Here is a 20,545-nt window from a genome sequence, read left to right on the forward strand (position 1 = left end):
TAGGGAGGAAGGAAGAAGGAAATAATGGAGGGAGGGAGGGAGGGAGGGAGGAACTTCTCCATCTCTTTGCAAGAAATCTTCCGGACTCGGATGAAAGATAGGAGTGATCTTACAACTGCCCTCTGGTTTTAAAAATAAATAAATAAAAATAGTGCTGGTTTTGGCACTGGCCCGTTTTTTCCCTGCCGCACTGCTTCCCCCCCCCCCCAATCTCACCTCACCTCATCACAGTTTCCCCGTGCCCTAAATGACCATCTCCCCCCCACCCCCCAACAAAACGAGTCTTGATTCTTGACCGGTCCCTTTGCAAAGTGGCGCGCCTGGCGACCGAGCGGACCCGCAGCACTGTTCCTCAGTGCGCTCCTCGTTTGCGCTTCTGCCGCTGCCGGCAGCGGTGGCGTCTGGCACCAGTCCAACCTCGTCCCGGTGTGCCATCCCCGCCCAGCACTGCAGCTCTGGTCATATGAGCCAAAACCGAGGAGAAGGGCACTTCTCCCCCCTCCCCCCTCCGCCTGAAGTCTTCCCTTGCACTTTCTCGCCCGCTCCGTTCCCCCCAAAACAGTTGCGAGGATGGCGATGGCTGACTTGTTCGCCGGCGAGGAGATCAAGAAGATGCTGAGAGCCTTTGCGGGTGAGCCTTTTCCAACGGGGCAGGAGGGAGGGGATGGGAGCGGCAAGGTCCGGGTTGCTGAAAAAGTGGAGCTCCAGCAGAAAGAGGGGGATCGGAAGGCGCCGGGAGAAAGGGAGAGAGAGGGATGGGGATGCCCACCCAGCCTAAGCGGGCACAGCCGGGACGAGTCTCTGCGCCAACTTCCTTGAGTTGGAAAGGAAAGCTGGTCCAAGGAGAAACGCTGGGAAACTGCTGCTGTGCTGCGTTAGAACCAAGCAGGAGAGTCCAAAGGAAGTTTCTAGCTTTACCCTTCAAACCAGGGGACGCATCTTTTGCACTGCAGCTCCCACAAAGCTGGACCTCTTCGGGCATATTAAACATTTATATGCTCCTCGGACATATAAAAGTTGCCCTGCCACAAACCTGAGGGAAGGCAAGGTTGCCCTGTTTTTCCCCAATCTTCTTCTCTGTGGTCCCATCTTTCCAAGAGTTTCAATTTCTTGTCATAGACTTGGTTACTTTATTTGTCTGCCTGTCTGTCTGTCTATCTATCTCTATTTATCTACCTACCTACCTACCTACCTACCTATCAACTTACTTATTTATCTATTTGTCTGTCTGTCTGTCTGTCTGTCGGTCGGGTCGGTCCTATCGATCTGTGTATCTATCTACCTACCTACCTACCTACATACATACACCTATCTATCTGTCTGTCTGTCTGTCTATCTGTCTATCTACCTATCTATTCTATCTATCTATTTATTTATCTATCTATCTATCTATCTACCTATCTACATATCTATCTATCTATCTATCTATCTATCGATCGATCGATCTATTGATCTATCTATCTATCTATCTATCTACCTATCTACATATCTACCTATCTATCTATCTATCTATCTATCTTTTGCTTTCCAGGAAACAGCTTAATTTTAAGGGATGGGAAGATCAATTACTTTGAATTAAGTCACTTACAAGGGCAGAATGAAGATATGAATTGGTCAAATTTCCTTTTGCAATTTCCCATAATTCATTGATGTTGGCACCTAGTGGTTAGTTTTTGTCCCTAGATGGGGATTCGGGCACCTATTGGTGCCCCGTTGTGACCATGAGCTCAAGGGGCATTAAGGTCATGTTAAAACACAAAAGGGGCAAGGGGTTGGGGGGGTTGGAGAGAAGGAATCCACAGAGGTCTGGTGCAAGAAAGAAGAATGACAAGCTCTCCCACATTGCCAGCTGCACCGGAAAGATTATTTCTCCCAGTGTTACTTAGCATGCAAACCTGATCTGCAGAATTTCCTTCTGTCAATGATGCAAGAGATGTCTCGTCTCCTGCCTTCTTCGATATCAGACCACACTGATCTCTCAAATTCTCACTTTAACGAACGTGTCTTTTCATGTGTATGTTCCTTCAATATTTATACCGTGTACTATACTTTGCTAATGCAATTATTATTCCTTGGTTTGCTTCTGTTGTATGAACTTTTAAATGACATTTCTCTGGGAAATTCCATATAACTTCAGTGTGCCCGGACTGCAGATGGCTGTACCACTGTCAAGTAATACCGTTGAGAATGGCTGAAAATAGAATTGTTAAACCAAATTGTCATTATGAAGTCTGGTGTCCTCCATATATATTAGACTGCATGGTCAACGTTTGTCTACTTGACATAACCTTCTTTTCCTTCAAAATCTGGATTAGTTTACCCTATAAGACAGATCTGGATTAGAGGTTCCATTCAAGCAAGCCACTGCTATTTTACCCAAGTGTTCTCAAGGCTCTTTTCTTCTTTGGGATTTTATTTTGCTCTTATAGTTATATCCCGCCTTTATTTCTTTTTTCATTTCAGGGTGTGTACGTAACGTTTCTTTTGTCCTGTTTCCCCCACAACAACAATCCTGTGAGGTAGGTTGGGTTGAGGGAGTGACCACAAGGCTAGAACTTAAGGAGTCTTATACACCTGCTCAAAAAAATAAAGGGGGACACTTAAACAACACAATATAACTCCAAGTAAATCAAACTTCTGTGAAATCAAACTGTGCACTTAGGAAGCAACACTGATTGATAATCAATTTCACATGCTGTTGTGCACATTCAACTTTGTACAAGAACAAAGTATTGAATGAGAATATTTCATTCATTCAGATCTAGGATGTGTTATTTGAGTGTTCCCTTTAATTTTTTTGAGCAGTATAGTTTTGGTCCCACACCTTTAAAGCCCTCTCCCAAACCAGTTCTCTGGATTTGTCACTCTCTCAAACCATCCGATATTGTATGTTTGAGACAAGAATGAGGAGACCTCAAACTTACAAAATCCACTTCATTTTTTTTGAAGGAAAAAAACCCCCACCCTACGACCTATGAATCAACCTCAAATAAAAGCATAGCACATTCACGCCTAGACAGATGCTTGCAATTTAAAAATTCCTTCATCCATGAATTTATTTTCAGCGGAATTCAGAGCTTAGTTACGGAATGGTTTTTTCTTCATCTCCGTAAACTGAAGAACAGGAGCCTTTTTCATTTCCAGAGGTAGAAATCTGATCATTCCAGCCGACAAAAAAGAAACGGGCTTCTATTGTCCAGTTGTGGGCTAATACATATGCTTTTCTGTGTATATGTGCTTAAATTAATGCAAAGTAGCAGGCTAAATTGTGCCCGTCCTCTTTTTAGTTAAACACTGCAATTTGTGTGTGATTCTTTTTGCCCAGTGACCTTGGGTAAATGCCCTGAATGAAATGGTAGCAATCGCGCAAGGAAAGCGTGCCGTAGAACAGATTCCTCTAGGAGTGGACTGATCTCCAACTCACATCTTCCTCCTCTTTCTGTTCATTGATTTCCTCTAAATTTACATGCGGTGCCAGAAAAAGAAACCTGACCAAATGAAAGACATTGCCAATCAGAGCACTTCTTAAAGTCACTGTATCAGATTTCCCCATTACCTCTCCTGGATGTAAAAAAAACCAAGGTGACAATTATTTCAGCATTCAAACTGAGCCATTTAAAGTCTTGAGGATTATCATCAACATTATTAATGTTCTTACTGTTGTTCTGTAAGGTGTGTGTGTGTAAGAGAGAGAGAGACAGAGAGAGACGGATAGAAGCTCATGTCAGGGCTGTGATATAATGCAAAGCCTGTTTTATAGCAGTCTCCTAAATAATATCTCACCACCTCCATGTGCACCGTGAGATAATTTATACAAAATATACACTGGAGAAAACTTTAAATAGCTATTTGTCATCCCCTTTTAATTCTAGCCTTCCCTCCTGTTTAGGAATCTAAACAGCAATTTTAAAATATGGAAATTAAGGCACTCTTGATTGACAATGGGAAATTCTCCCGGGATTTTTTTCCCCCTCTGCTACAGAATGATGGTTAAAATATCTGTTGCCTTATCTTCTCCTCTCTTAGGACTCATCATATGCTGATCTAACAGGATATTCTTACTTTCTCGTTTTCTTGAAACTACTACTTTTTTCCTTGTAGAATTCTGCCAATGCCCTGGACATCCTGTGGACCTCTGCAAAATCCCCTCTCTTGTTCCCTGGGATGTAACCAGGCCACTAAACTGCTAAATCCTGTATCCAGCTCCCCCCAAAAACCCCTAAGTTCTTAAATTGGTGTTTAAAGTACAACCTGAAATGTCTTGAATCTTTTTGGGTGAACTGTGTGAATATCATGCAATCGTGAATATATTAATCCTCATTTGCAAATGTTCACACATATCTCTATTAGGAAGCTGGGACATATCTGTAGAGTGTAAGGGGAGGGGAGATAGACTGAGAGATGAGAGACAGAGAGAGAGAGAGAGAGAGACAGACAGACAGACAGAGAGAGAGAGAGAGAGAAAGGCAAGTGATTATCCTAAAATCATCTTAGGCTGGTTTCCTGATCAGGTCCTAAAATGTAGCTGAAGGCAATAAGACAACCTGGATGACTTTGGGTTAGTCACCTCTTTTGATACAGCCCCCTCTCAAGATTGTTGCAGTGGGGAAAACAGGAGACTAAAGCATTAATATGGCCCCCTGGGTTTCATGAAATAAAGGTGGAATATAAGTCTATTAAAAGTTATAAAAATATCACTACTGGCTTTGGATTTAGTGGGAAAGCACTTGGGGTACTTAAGAAGTAAACAAAGAATAAAACAAAAAGGTAAATGTTGGCTGTAAATATCAGGGTTCAGGGATCTTTCCTGCAAATGGTACGGTACAATTACCGTGTTGGTGCAGTGGTTAGAGCGCAGTATTGCAGGCTAATTTTGCTCACTGCCAGCAGTTCAGCAGTTCGATTCTCACCGATTCAAGGTTGATTCAAATTTAAATCCTTTTGAGTGTGAGTACAATGAGGACCCAGATTGTTGGGGGCAATAAGCTGACCCCCTGTAAACCACTTAGGGAGAACTGTAAAACACTGTTAAGCGGTATCTAAGTCTAAGTACTATTGCTATATGTTCTGTCTGGGTCACTCCAGAAGCCAATACCAACCCAAAAAGAGAAGCCAGACACACTGGTAAAAGGCAAAGGCAGTTTTATAAAATTCAAGAAAAACACAGGTAACAAAAAATGTCCTTACAAACAGGAAAATGCTGTATCTTCAGATATATTCACGAAGGCAAAAGTCCATGCAGCAATACAGAATTCTTGCATCCAAGCCGAGGCTGTAGATAGCAGACCTACACCTCCCACGGGTCTTCCAAAGCTGCTGGGCCACAAGCCAGGAACAGAGACACCGAGAAACAAGACAGGGGTAACGCAACTCCAAACTGATAACACTCCACATGGCTTCAAGGCTTGCCTGCCTTTTTAAACCCTGCTAAGGAGGACCACACCCAAACCCAGCTGTTCCTAATTCAGTGCTGATAATACTTCTTTAATTGCTCCTTTCGTTGCTCTGACCGTCTCTGTCGCATGTCAATGACGGCTTGTGCGTCATCACCTAATGACTCCAAGCTACTGGCTGGGGAGAGCCCCCCCCCCCGGGGGCTCTCATGCTGTTCTCCTTCATCCCATTCCTGATTTTCCTCTCCCCCGTCCGACTGTTCAGCCCCCTCCTCTTCGCTGTCCTCCTCCTCCGGGCATGGAGCCAGCAGAGACACAGCTGGTCCCTGAGCAGCCTCAGGCTGAATCACAACACTATATAAATAATTCAGAATAACAATACACATATGCCCGGTCAATAGATGGTGGGGTCTTAAAATTCCCATTTTAACGCTGTCTTAACCTTCTTCCTTCTTAAAAGCTAAAGTTACATTTGCATCCTTTTGGGTTTGATGTTCCCTACTGTGCTTTTCACAATACCACAAAAATAGTCTTGTTGTCTCCATTATGGTTGTGCAGTGCTGCACTAATAATTTGGAGATGATGCTTCTAGCAAGGCAGGACATGAAAATAGTATTAAGTAGACAACAGCAATTCTTTAAAGCAACTACATTTTCTAGGATTGTGAAGTTGCCCTCTGTGGTTGTGGTCTGATCTTTGGAAAAGACATGGCTGCTTTACAGAACTGAAGATTTATGTTCTCTTCATAATCCTGTGAGCATTGAAGCAACTTTTTTGGAATAGCCATAGCACTTAGACTTATATACCAATTCAGAGTGCTTTATAGCTCTCTCTAAGCAGTATACGGAATCAACATATTGCCTCCAACAATCTGGGTCTTCATTTTGTTCTGCCTGACTGGCTCAGGCAATGCGTAATAGTCCAAGGAAAAGAAACACACACGTGCTCTGCTAATCAGCAAACTTGTATTAAATAAACAAAAAAGGGTTACTCAAAACAGTTCTTAGTGTCCAAAAACAATGATAGTGCAAGGCTGACTTCAGCCGCATACAAAAACACAGGAAAAAAACGAACAAAGACAATCTGGAATGAGCAAAGACGTTTCAGGAGTCCTTTTGAATCTTTGAAGCAAACAGCAAGTCCCAGAGTTTTCACCTTCCACTTGTCTGAAAAAGCTGGGTTGAAAACTCCAATGGCACAGAACAGAAACTTCAGAGCAGGAACCACAAAATAACACAGATAAACAGCCACAGTTTGCCTTGGGCTGTTCTTCCCTTTTATACCTTTAGCCCTCATTAAGGGAACCACACCCAGCCCTCAGTATAAGAACCACACCCAGCCCAGGTGCTCCTATAATGACTTGTAATACTCCTTAAAGTGATCCCTTCTTTGCATAGCTCTTCAGCTACGCAGATCAATATATTGATCTGCAGAAGAACCCAGGGACGAAAGACTGTCTGAGGGACTGCATGCCAAATCCCCTGGGCTGTCTGGTGAATCCTGCGTCCCAGTGGCCTCATTCTCCTGGCTGTCTGCCACGTCTTCCTGGCTGTCTGCCACATCTTCCTGGCTGTCTGCCACATCTTCCTGGCTGTCAGCCAGGCTTTCATATTCACTTTGTGCCGTATCTCTCCCATCTGTGGGAGCAACGGCCGGCCCAGGCCCAAACACAACACATTTTACTGACCTTGGAAGGATAAAAAGTTGAGTCAACCTCGCCCCTGGTGAGATTCAACATGCCAAATTGCAGGCAGCCAGCAGTTGTAGCCTGCAGTACTGCATTCTAACCACTCTACTACCATGGCTCTTTGAATCACACTGAACATCATTACTCCCTGATATTCATAGATTCGTTTTTCCAATTGCAGTTTCAATTGGCCTGAAGATGTAACTGCAACCTAATGGTCTCTTTTGTTCACATACTGCTGGCCGCATCTAATTTGTAGGGTAATCAGTTTGCAGTCATCCCTTGGCAGTCCCAATTAAGAGCAGTTTTATTTCATATAAAGTGACAAGGTCCTGCCATAATAAGATGGGTACAATCCACCCCTGCATTCAGAGCAATTAGATATGAAATCTTGCTTCTGGAGTTGTCACAAGTGTGTATCTATCTACATGCATCTATACGGTCATCTATTCACTATCTAGTCCAGTGATGGCGAACCTATGGCACAGGTGCCACAGGTGGCACACGGAGCCATATCTGCTGACACGCGAGCCATTGCCCTAGCTCAGGGGTAGGTAAATTTGGCTCTTCTATTATATTATTATTATTATTATTTATTAGATTTGTATGCCGCCCCTCTCCGAAGACTTTAAAGTCCACTTTATATGTGGACTTTAACTCCCAGAATTCCTGAGCTAGCATGATTGGCTCAGGAATTCTGGGAGTTGAAGTCCACAAGTCATAGAAGAGACAACTTTGCCTACCCCTGCCCTAGCTCAGCTCCAAAGTGCATGTGTGTGCCGGCCAGCTGATTTTTGGCTCGCACAAAGGCTCTGAGAGGGCATTTTTGGCATCCAGAGAACCTCCAGGGAGATGGGGGAGGGCGTTTTTACCTTTCCCCAGCTCCAGAGAAGCCTTTGTAGTCTGGGGATGGCGAAACATGAGCCTACAGGGCCCACCAGAAGTTGGGAAATAGGCCATTTGCAGCCTCCAGAGGGACCCCAGGGGTGGGGGAAAGCAGTTTTTGCCCTCCCCAGGCCATTGAATTATAGGTGTGGGCACTGTCCCATGCACGATAGCACACACCCATGCTCTTTTGGCACCTGAGGAAAAAAAGTTTTGCCATCACTGATCTTGTCCATGATGCTTTCCAAGTGAATATTCAAGCATTTTATGCTATGTAAAGTACTAGGTACTTAAGAGTGGGTTCAGACTAGTTCAGACCAGTTCGGCCAAGCCAGTAGTGACCCCCCCCGGTGATGTCATGATGACATCACTGACCTGGTTCAGTCAGTGCCGGTCCATGGGCACAGCCATCTCTCTTTAAAAAAAAAAATCGGGAAAAAATTCCCCCAATTTTTTTAAAAAATGTTTTTTCTTCTGAGCATGCACAGAACTATGCATGTGGTTGTCATCTTGTTTTGGGTGGGTTTTTTTAAAGGATTTTCTGGCCCTGCATAGTAAGGGGCGAGTACAAGTGCACCAGAGTGCCTTCCGTCCCCTGTCCTATTGCTCTCCTATATCCCCTATACCTTTCTTCTATTCCTATATCTCTTCTTCTATTCTTTCATTGATATGTTCTATTACTATATCTTCTTTTCTATTATTTCTTAGATATATTTTACTATGAGTATCTCCTCTGTAACCTTCATCATGTATTTTACTACGTGTATACCCACTAAAACCCTCATTGTGTATTGGACAAAATAAATAAATAAATAAATAAATAAATAAATAAATAAATAAAATGCTGGATGAAGCAAACCCATAGCTAGGTAAGTGAGAATCCACCCCTGTAGGTACTCCTAAAAGTAAAACAAGGAAGAAAAGCAAGGAGCAAAATGAATTTTTACAGAGCTAAAAAGCAGTATACGGTGAGTTCAAATCCCACCTTAGCCATGAAAACCAACTGGGTGACTTTGGTCCAATTATCCTCTCTCAACCACACCTACCTCAAAGGGTTGTTGTTATGAGGAAACAGGAGAAGGAAGGTGTATTGGACATGTTTGCTGTCTTGTGTTATTTGTAAAAAATAATAAAGATATGGAAATAAATAAATACATACAAGAGCCGGGGTGGCGCAGCAGGTAGAGGGCTGTACTGCAGGCCACTGAAGCTGACTGTAGATCTGTAGGTCAGCGGTTCAAATATCATCACCGACTTAGCCTTCCATCCTTCTGGGTAAAATGAGGACCCGGATTGTGGGGGCAATATGCTGGCTCTGTTGGTTTTTTTAAAAGTGCTATTGCTAACATGTTGTAAGCCATCCTGAGTCTAAGGAGAAGGGCGGCATAAAAACTGAATGAATGAATGAATGAATGAATGAATGAATGAATGAATGAATGAATGAATGAATGAATAATACATACATACATACATACATACATACATACATACATACATACATACATACTGTACGTACATACATACATACAGTGAAGAGCTACCAAAAAATTTACTACCACACTGTGGGCATAGCTTATGCATTTTCTTTCAACATCTTTCAGTGCAAATTGGGTGCTCTTGGGTGGAGCTCCATTTTCACTGTGTTCCCCCCTCGTCTGGGCAGCAGCCCACCTCTGCATACATACCAGTGTCAGATTACACAGAGTAGCATCAATTTTGCTAGTTACAGTCACCTAATTTTTGCCTTCTTCCTGCCAACAGATAACCTTGACTTGGCGATGTCTCACACTATTGAGTTAAAGTACCATCCATCCATGCATCCGTTCATCCATTCATCCATGAATTATAAACTTGTTGCTTCCATTGCCGATCCCTATCCTGCCTCCACTCACTGCATCTGTTTCAAATCGCTGCCAAGTGCTATTTAGTTATTTATGAGCACGCCAATCATTAAAAGGCAAGGTTAACAGTTATTTGCTGTAGCTTGCCTGCTTCCTGTTTCAGCCAGTGGGAAAAGATACAGCAATTGGGGCACGCTAAGAGGAATGGGATTGGTTTGCCTTCAAGACTTTGCGTAGGCTTGTCTAGCCTAGCTTTTCTACCACTTTTGCACAAGTTGAGCACACAAGAGGGGGGAGAGGGAGGGAGGGTGGGAAGAAGGAAGGAAGGAGGGAGGGGGGGGGGGGGGTGGGAAGGAAGGAAGGAAGGAAGGGAGGGAGAAACAGCCCTAAAAACTAGGGAGGTAGGGCAAAAGTAGCCTCAGCGAAGGGCTACCAAACTTTTTACTACCACACTGTGGGCGTGGCTTATGCAGGACACCCTGCATTTTCTTTCAACATCTTTCAGTGCAAATTGGGTGCTCTGGGGTGGAGCTCCATTTTCGCTACCCCGCTGCGTTCCCAACCCCCTGTCCAGGCAGCAGCCCACCCCTGGTTAGCCTGCACTTTTCATTACTCCTCAAATATACAGTACTTATCATATCTTCTGGCAGTCGGATAGGACTTTCTAGATTTATACTCTGCTCCTTACCATACCAACAAAGTCATATCAGCCATCACTTCCTTCTCTTTTCTTTTGAATACATGTTCCACCACAGGGTTGCTATTGCTCAACAGTGGAAGCAATAGATCAGAAATGCGAGAAATGGGCTGCCACAAAGAAGAAGGAGTCAAGCTATTCTCCAAAACACCTAAGGGTAGGACTAGAAGCAATGGGTGGAAACTAATCAAGGAGAGAAGCAACCTGGAACTAAGGAGAAATTTCCTGACAGATAGAACAAGGAATCAGTGGAACAATTTGCTTCCAGAAGTTGTAAATGCTCCAATACTGGAAGTTTTTAAGATGAGATTGGATAACCATTTGTCTGAAATAGTATAGGATTTCCTGCCTAAGCAGGGGGTTGGACTAGAAGACCTCCAAGGTCCCTTCCAGCTGTTGTTCTATTCTATTCTACTCTACTCTACTCTACTTTACTCTACTCTACTCTACTCTACTCTACTCCATTCCATTCCCATTCCTATTATTTCTATTTCTATTATATTCTAAATTTCTTGTTTGCTGTGTATGATCTATATGATCCCTGTATAGGTATACTGTATCTTCACAAAGTTCTGTTCTCGGTCAACACAATATTTACATAAATCTTATTTATACAAATGTCTCTATTATTTACATAAATCTCATCAGCCAGATAGTGTCTTCCTCTCTGATTCTTCTAAGAAGTACATGCCTGTATCCCATTTTCAAACTTTATAGTCACAGAATGAGACAACTCTCCACAGCCAACTCACCATGGTCAACTTGTCACGGGACAACAATTACCCATATATATAATTGCTGAGCCATCAAACCACACCCAGCCACCAGTATTTATAGAAGGAAGGCAGCTCAGGTCTCGCTGTGTTCGCCCTAGAACAAGGACAGAAACACCAGCCTGAAGATGACGAGTGGGACCTCGTCGAAATGTCACCAGAAATTTCCAAATCTTACACGGGAAGAAACCCAAATATACCAAGACCATCATTCATATATATATATATATAGTTTGTCAGACAAACTAACAGGAGAGTAAATGCACGTGTTGTAGAACATAAGAATGCATTAAGGAAAAAAGAAAAAAACCACCTCCCTTTTCCAACACTTCAAAACTACAGGACATGAAATTGATTTTGACAGTACTAAATTAATTTCCAAAACAGAACACTACAGCAAAAGAATAATAATGGAAGCCATCGAGATAGAAAAACATCCCCAAAATATGAACAAGCGGGATGATACCTCCCGCCTACCAGACATCTGGAAACCAGCCCTCAAACGTAACCCAGTCATAAAAACAAAAACTAGACTCAGAACACATATTGCAAAACAATCAAGTAGCCTGCAAGCTCCAACTACTGAGGATATCACGCCTAATCAACAACCATTAACTAATCAGCATACTTCAGCTACATCAACGACCCCAGATGTTACCCCACTGACTCACCAGGAAGTTTCTACACAGCAGGCAATTGCTGAGCCATCAAACCACACCCAGCCACCAGTATTTATAGAAGGAATGCAGCTCAGGTCTCGCAGTGTTTGCCTGAGAACAAGGACAGAAACAACAGCCTGTAGATGACAAGTGGGACCTCGTCGAAACGTCGCCAGAAATTTCCAAATCCTACACGGGAAGAAACCCGAATATACCAAGACCGTCATACCTGTACCCGTGAAAATCTACGAACACACACACACACACACACACACACACACACACACATATATATATATATATATATGTCACATGTTTAAGCTGAATTTGAAAATTAAGGGAGACTAGGATAGATCTATTTCGGCCTTATTTTGGCCTCATCAGCTAGCCATACCCACTGGGACTTGAACCTGCAACCTTTGCCTTGTAAGGCAGAGAATTATCCTCTAGGCTACAGTATCCAATCCCTTCAGCTCTGCACCAGGGAAGGGTTACATTATTATTTAAATAATTAAATTGAATTGTTGAATTGCCCCGTGATGAGTTGGCCGAGGCGAATTGGCTGTGGCAAGACGGTCGTGGCAATAGTGATCCCCAGGTTTCTCCAGGTATCTCCTAGCCTGCAGACCTGGGATAATTTGAGTAAAGCAATGAAGTAAGGACAAGTAACAGAAGTTTGATTAAACTGCCTATTACTACCATCTGTCATGTGGAAATAATATGTTTTAAAACAGCATTTCGTGTACTGTATTTTTATTTACTATTGTTTACGTTATTTGACAGCTTCTTTGGGAAGATTGATGTCCTCAAAAAGAAGGAGATCAATCTATCAATAACAAAGAAGACCAAACAGCTCAAGGGCAAAGTGAAGGCACAGGGTGTAGTACATAAAGTTAATGTTTGGCTACCATAGATTAACATTCTTATGGATAGATAGATAGATAGATAGATAGATAGATAGATAGATAGATAGATAGATAGATAGATAGATAGATAGATACGGTAGATAGATACGGTAGATAGATACGGTAGATAGATAGATAGACAGACAGACAGACAGACAGACAGACAGACAGATAGATAGATAGATAGATAGATACGGTAAATAGATACGGTAGACAGATAGATAGATACTGTAGATAGATGGATGGATGGATGGATGGATGGATGGATGGATGGATGGATGGATGATAGGTAGGTAGATAGATAGATAGATAGATAGATAGATAGATAGATAGATAGATAGATAGATAGATAGATAGATAGATAGGCTTAGCTGCAGTCCCAACATCTGGAAGAAACTAGAATAAGTAATTCTAGACTGTAATAGGCACCAACAGCTGGTCATTTTTTAAAGATGTTAAAACATTTGTTGGATGAATTATCTCCACTGAGAATTATTCTAATTTGCTCAAGCTAGGGTGGCACTCATTGGCATAGTTAAATCACCAAACTTTGCTTCCTCCTCCCCACAAAATATGAACAATCCTGTATCAATTAATTGCTTCTATACTGTGACAAAGAATGGACCAGGACTTCTACAGAAGAAAAAAAATGCTTATGCAAACCGAATTCTGTTCATCTTCCTGCAGCTACCAATTCTTTTGACTACAAGAAATTCTTTGAGATGTTGAGATTGAAAAATAAAAGCGTCCATGAACTGAAAATGTTTTTTAGCATTCTGGATACAGATAAAAATGGCTATCTTGAACCCGGTGAAATACAGTAAGCAAAGATTAATATTCTTTACATAATGTGTACTAATTGAAATGTGCTCTTTGCTAGCAATGTGGAATACAGGTTGATATTTTTTTACACTGATTGGCTATTAGCAGAAAAATGCAAGCATAGATGATAATCTCCCATTTTTTATTTTTTATTTTTTTTGTAATGTAAAACTTATTTTAGATTTTAATTATTAGATTTGTTACCATGTATTGTTTTTATCACTGTTGTGATCCACCCCGAGTCTATGGAGAGGGGCAGCATACAAATCTAAATAATAATAATAATAATAATAATAATAATAATAATAATAATAATAATAATAACAACAACAATTATTATTCTAGCCCTACTGAAAGTATAGCTATCTCCAGTATACTACTCTCTGTTACTAATAAATCAGATAGAATATTCTCATTAAAGAAATAAAATCAGAACGGAATCTGAATTTAAAATTCTGAACTGAATTAAAATAATATCCCTAATACAAACTCTAACTCAGTGGTTCCCAACCTTTCTAATGCTGTGACTCCTTAATACAGTTCCTCGTGTTGTGGTGACCCCCAACCATAAGTCTAGTGCCAATTCTCCCATCAGAGCTTTAAGCTGATTGGCAAGAAGGTCAGAGGGACAGCCCCACTGTAAAAATCTGATTGGTCGGATTGTAAAAATAGGTTCCAAGGCTCCAGAATAGAAGCTTTAGTTCCTAACACCATGGGAAATTTGTATTTTCCCATGGTCTTAGGCGACCCCTGTGAAATGGTCATTCGACCCTAAAAGGGGTCCCGACCCCCAGGTTGAGAACCACTGTTCTAACTGATGTAGAATGAATTTTGCTGTTGATCACAATTTTCTATTTCTTAAACTATTTACCCAAACATGTTTGCATATTGCTTTTTAACTTTTAACCACCACTTACATGAGATGGAGAGACATAAAATTGAATAAATGAAAATAATAACTTTTCCCTCCAGCCCTTTATTTATTTGTGTTGACTTTTCAGACATTTCTCATGATGTTCCACTAAAATCTATTCTCCTGAAACTTAACTCCATTAAATCTATTCTGCTTTTAAGTCCATTAAGTCCATCTACTATTTTCAGTGGAAAAAATTCTGTAGGGCAAGCTTCAAGCCAATAGAGCTTGAATTACAGATACTGAGAATGGCTTGAAATAACCACTGTAGCATCTGAAATTGTGCTTCTTCCAATTGCATTCTCTTCCTTGCTAAGTAGTCAATGTCAGGCTGAAGCCATTTTAGTCGGGGTCTTTGGCCTGCCACACCTTATAGTATTATACTGTGCATTGTTTAGTGTGGGAATTTGGAAGGTGGAATTGCATTAAAGGCTGTCTGTATGTAGCCATAGCAAATTCTCTCTAGAAAGTCAAGGTCGTTCTTTGTCTCCATACTCCTGCACTTGCACAGGAGGAGATGGGTGGATCTGCCAGGCTGGCAGTTGGACATTGGTCAACATGATAGATTTGGAGGTGTGGGGACAAGAGCTTGAACTTTCAACTGGGTGGTGAACCCTGAAGGACTTCAGATTCAGGATTTATCCAGATGTGCCAACAGAGCTATGTTAATAAATTGAAATTTTGAGGAAGCAATTGCCTCAAATTCTAATTTAATTTTAGATGCTATTTGGAACCCTGACACTTAATATGTGACAATGTCCTTTCCTAGGCAAATTTAAGGTCATTCATTCAAGGTTTTCCCCCCTCTAGGCTGGTACTAGAACACAAACACAAATTAAAGAGAAAACACATTAATTTAGACAAGTTAGAGAGGAAGATGCTAAGGGTAATGACTAGGAATTAAGAAGTAAGTGGATGGTTCAAACATGATAATACACTAGTCCAGGAATATTCTTCGGTTTGTGAATGTAGCAGAAGTGCAGTGGAACCTCTACCTACAAACGCCTCTAGTTACAAACTTTTCTAGTTATGAACCGGGTGTTCAAAAAAATTTTGCCTTTTCCACTTACAAACCCAAGCTTCCGAAACTGTAACCAGAAAAGGCAGGGAGAAGCCTCTGTGGGGCCTCTCTATGAATCTCCTGGGAGGAAACAGGGCCTCCACCCTCCCTGTGGTTTCCCCAATCGCACACATTATTTGCTTTTACATTGATTCCTATGGGAAAAATTGCTTCTTCTTACAAACCTTTCTACTTAAGAACCTGGTCACGAAATGAATTAAGTTCGTAAGTAGAGGTACCACTGTATACTTTATCACCAGACCACTTTGCGTTCTGCTGTAATCCATTCCACTAAAGAACCAAAGTTGCTTTTCTAAAAGTCAACTGGATTTTCTTGATTTGTTTTTTCCCTTGAAAATGTTTTGCTTCTTATCCAAGAAGCTTCTTCGGGTCATGAATAACTGAATGGATGAGACGTGAAATATTTTCAATCCAAAGTCCCAAAAAGTCCACTTTCTTTTTGGAAAAGCAAAGTTGAGAATCTCCATAAACACTCTATTGGAATATCAATTTTCCATGAAGACGACCTTCAGGATGATTTAGAAATCTGAGGTGGTCCAAAATGAAGAACAGTGATTTTTATTGGGTGCCGACTTCTGCAAGCACAAAGCCTTTGTCCTATGAAATTCAGTTGCTGCCATTAGGTCCAAGGTGGTCGATCATCAAAGTCCTTTGCAGGCCTGTCAGACACAGAAGAACCTGTCTCATTCCTTATATCACTTCTCTCCTCAATAAGCTAAGATATACAGAGATAATTTCATTTGGAAACTAGACTAAACAAATAAAATGCATTTTAAAAATCAATTTCATTTTATGACTAAGCCTGCATTTAGAACAGACTACCTGTACTTGTCTAATAGATACATTATACTGAACCCTTTCATTGTCAAGTTAAAATCCTTTTCTTTCTGCCAAGATATAATTTCCATTACACATTTAGTTCTGTTTTAGAGCTGGGGTGGTGCAGTGGTTAGAGTGCAGCAGTGCAGGCTACTTCAGCTAACTGCTAGCTGTAGTTCAGCAGTTCAAATCTCACCACTGGCTCAAGGTTGACTCAACCTTCCATCCTTCCAAGGTGGGTAACATGAGGATCCAGATTGTTGGGGGCAATATATGCTGATTCTGTAAACCGCTTAGAGAGGGCTGTAAAAGCACTATGAAGTGGTTTATAAGTCTAAATGCTATTGCTATTAATTTGCATGGATTTTTCTTTTTAAAAATACACTTTGTTTCTTTCTGTTGTTCAATCATTCATATATTTTTGACTCTTAAGATCCAAATGAGGTTAGCTTTTATATTTTTTCAGTTTTGTCGCCAAAACTAATTTTTACCATTTTTTGAAAGAAAATAAAATTCTGCAAGTATAAATATAAATGTTTATAAAACCTTTACCTCTGGAATCAGTTATTCTGTTCTTTTCCTTTCCATTCACAGGGTGATGTTGCAGATTTTTGCCCCCCAAAGCAGGCATCTCACTGATAAAGAAATCCAGGAATTTATGGGTGCTGGAGATAAAGATGAGGATGGCAAAATAGGTATTGATGGTGAGTGTACTGTCCTGGACCAACCAACTTTCGTACCAGAATTTCAGAATTCAATAACTTGAAATAACTTGTATTCAAAGACAGTGATAAAAACATAAGGCTGGAAGGGCTGAGCCTTATTTATTTATTGGATTTGTATGCCACCCCTCTCCGCAGACTCGGGTCGGCTAACAACAATGATAAAAACAGCATGTAGAAATCCAATTAATAAAACAACTAAAAACCCTTATAATAAAACCAAAGATACACACAAACATACCATGCATAACTTGTAATGGCCTAGGGGGAAGGAATATCTTAACTCCCCCGTGCCTGGCGGCATAAATGAGTCTTGAGTAGTTTACGAAAGGCAAGGAGGGGGGCAGTTCTAATCTCCAGGGGGAGTTGGTTCCAGAGGGCCGGGGCCGCCACAGAGAAGGCTCTTCCCCTGGGGCCTGCCAAACGACATTGTTTAGTTGACAGGACCTGGAGAAGGCCAACTCTGTGGGACCTTATCGGCCGCTGGGATTCGTGCGGTAGCAGGCGGTTTATGAGCCTGCTACCGCACGAATCTGGTTCCATGCCATGTAGGGCTTTAAAGGTCATGACCAACACTTTGAATTGTGACCGGAAACTGATCGGCAGCCAATGCAAGCCATGGAGTGTTGAAGAAATGTGGGCGAATCTTGGAAGCCCCACGATGGCTCTCGCGGCTGCGTTCTGCACGATCTGAAGTTTCCGAACACTTTTCACTTACCCCTTGCTCAGTCCAGAAATCCAAATTATTGTATCCCCAAATACTATAATTTAGATTTCAGAGTATTTGAGCAGATGCAGTGAAGGGGTTTGACCACGGATGGGTTCTACTTACCTTTGCCATCGGTTTACATTACGTTGTGTACGCGCATCTCCTCACGCAATTTCACTTCTGCACACGCTCAATAGCTGGATTCAGACCGAAACACAGCTGATGAGCTAATCAGCTGTGCTTTGGGCACAGAAATAAAGGTTATTATTAACCTGGGGCAGATAGGGGGGGCTCCTTTTCGAGCAGTGGAAGAGGGGAAGCCATTCAAACACGGAAAAATTTGCCAAAAATTCCAAAAAATGATGGCGACACTCACGGACTGGCACCAACCGAACTGGATCTGTGACATCATTGTCACATCACTAGCGGGTCACTAAAGGTTCAGGCAATCTGGTACAAACCAAGAGTTTCACCACTTTTCATGAAATGATTCTACCATCAAGCCACTTCTGCGTCAGTAGATATGTACCAGTTCCGTTTATCAATTACTTTAGTCAACAAAGTGTTTCTCTAATCCCATTTTCTCAGGACTAAATATTGGCCCTGCAAGGGGCAAGACAGGCTGGTTTGTGATGAACCACTTTTTACCAGATAATGCAACTCCCTCTTTCTTTCAAAGAGGCACTTCATGTCAGCTCACAAATCTTCCTGACCTGACGCTCTCCAGAAATGTTAGGATTACAACTCCCAAAATTCCTAATCAGCAATGGCAGCCACCATTGGTTGAGAATGATAATACAGTAGTACCTATAGATACGAGCTGCTCCACATGCGAGTATTCCAAGATACGAGCCACGAGGGGAGAGAAATTTCTTTTTGAGACCCGAGCTCAAATTCGGAATATGAGACGAGCGTCCACTAGGTGGCGCAAGAATCCTTGCTTCTGGTTATCTCGGAGGGGAAAAACAAAGTCTAAAGCCATTTGTTCCAGATACGAGTTGTTCGACATACAAGCTCCCTTCTGGAACGAATTAAACTCGTATCTATAGGTACTACTGTATTCTAGAAATATAAGAACATAAGAAGCTGTTTTGTAAGTTTCATCCTTGGTCCCACTACCTAGTATAGTCAACACTAATTCAGACAATGTAGAAATTGAATATGAGACAACCTTTTGTCCATGAAATGTGTGATCTATCCCTTACCCCCTTGATTGCTGTGAGACAGGGAAAACAATGAACTTGGTTGTGTCTGCCATAGCTATCTCTTCTGTACATTAACCATTTATTCCCTTCTCATTTTTATTGTTCCTCCAGAATTTATTATCCTGGTGAATCAATCATAAAGGTTTGGAATCATCAGAATCCTTATCTATCATTTACTACCTGATTCCACTTGTTCGTATGGGCCTCTTTGGTTCTCCACCTGTTCCTCTATCTTGTTCTATACGTCAACTGTCCGCAGCAGTCCTGTAACACTGTAGTTGTGCTGGAAATGCTCTTAAAAAAATAAAGGCCACATCAATCTGGACTCTGTTCTCACTGCTTCTCTAATATTATTTTGGCATGAAGGGGAAGGGACACTATGGGAGGATTGGGAAGACATTTTTTATTTTATTTTATTTTTTACTTTATTATTATTGAAAGGGACCTTGCAAGTAATCTAGTACAACCCCCTGTTCAAGCAGGGGACCCAACACCACCCCAATCAAATGGCAGTTCAATCTCTTTTTGAATATGTTGAGTGTTGGGGCATTCACAACCTCCACTGGCAAGCTGTTCCACTGGTTGATCGCTTGCACCATCAGAAAGTTCTTCCTTATTTCCAAGTTGAATCTCTCCTTGGTCAGCTTCCATCCATTGCTCCTGGACTGGCCCTCTGGTGCCCTGGAAAACAGTGTGACCCCCCTCCTCTATGTGGCAAGCCCTCAAGTACCTATATACTGCCATCATGTCCTCTCTGGCCCTTCTTTTCACAAGACTATCCATGCCCAGTTCCTGCAATCTCTCTGCGTATGTTTTGGTTTACAGTCCGCTTATCATTCTGGTTCTTCTGAACTTTCTCTAGGGTTTCAATATCCTTTTTATAGTGAGGTGTCCAAAACTGAATGCAGTACTCTAGGTGTGGTCTTACTAGGGCATTATAGAGTGGTATTAGCCACACCATTCCCCGTAGGCTGCGCGCCCGCGCGCCGCCAAATACCCCCCACGTGCCCTTTTCCATGGGCGCGCAGTCCCCATCCCCCTGCCAGCCCGAGGGGGGGCGGGGGCGGGGAGGTGCTGGCAGTAGAAGGCGCTGCCCCCGCCCGCCCGATCCGCTCCCTCTCCTCTTCCACCGAAAGAAACGCGCAGAAGCTGCGTGCTTGAGCCTCGCGTTGCTCCACCCCACTTCGTCCTGCTTGTCATCCTCCATTGTGTTTTCAGGGGGGAGCGGCGGGAAAGCCCTGTGCCGGCCAGGAGAGCCGGGTTTGCTTTCCGTGAAAGCAGCGCGCCTTTTAAACACGCTGCTTTCCTGCACCTCTTTCCGGGGGGGAGTGGCATCAGCGCCAACCCTCTATGAGCAGCAAAAGCCTCAGCGACTGGGCACGCCGTTTGCCTTTCGGCTCCATCGTTGAGGCTTTTGCTGCTCATGGAGGGGAA

General features: G+C 42.2%; 1 protein-coding gene across 1 annotated transcript; it reads left to right on the forward strand.

The window, feature by feature from the left end:
• The first annotated feature begins 547 nt into the window (after positions 1–547).
• On the forward strand, positions 548–19,391 carry PVALB (parvalbumin). Its single transcript, XM_070754828.1, has 4 exons — positions 548–631; positions 13,528–13,660; positions 17,070–17,179; positions 19,223–19,391. Exons 1-4 carry the CDS (start codon positions 571–573, stop codon positions 19,249–19,251), a joined length of 333 nt encoding a protein of 110 aa, XP_070610929.1. The 5' UTR covers positions 548–570; the 3' UTR covers positions 19,252–19,391.
• Positions 19,392–20,545: the final 1,154 nt, after the last annotated feature.

The sequence above is a fragment of the Erythrolamprus reginae genome, chromosome 6 (assembly GCF_031021105.1).
Source record: "Erythrolamprus reginae isolate rEryReg1 chromosome 6, rEryReg1.hap1, whole genome shotgun sequence".
In the NCBI taxonomy this organism is placed as follows: Eukaryota; Metazoa; Chordata; class Lepidosauria; order Squamata; family Dipsadidae; genus Erythrolamprus; species Erythrolamprus reginae.

Excerpts from the sequence above, each read along its gene's own strand:
- PVALB (XM_070754828.1), top strand. The coding sequence starts at position 571 with ATGGCGATGGCTGACTTGTTCGCCGGCGAGGAGATCAAGAAGATGCTG. Across the intron at positions 632-13,527 it reads GATGCTGAGAGCCTTTGCGG|CTACCAATTCTTTTGACTAC; the intron begins GTGAGCCTTTTC and ends ATCTTCCTGCAG. Across the intron at positions 13,661-17,069 it reads CTTGAACCCGGTGAAATACA|GGTGATGTTGCAGATTTTTG; the intron begins GTAAGCAAAGAT and ends TTCCATTCACAG.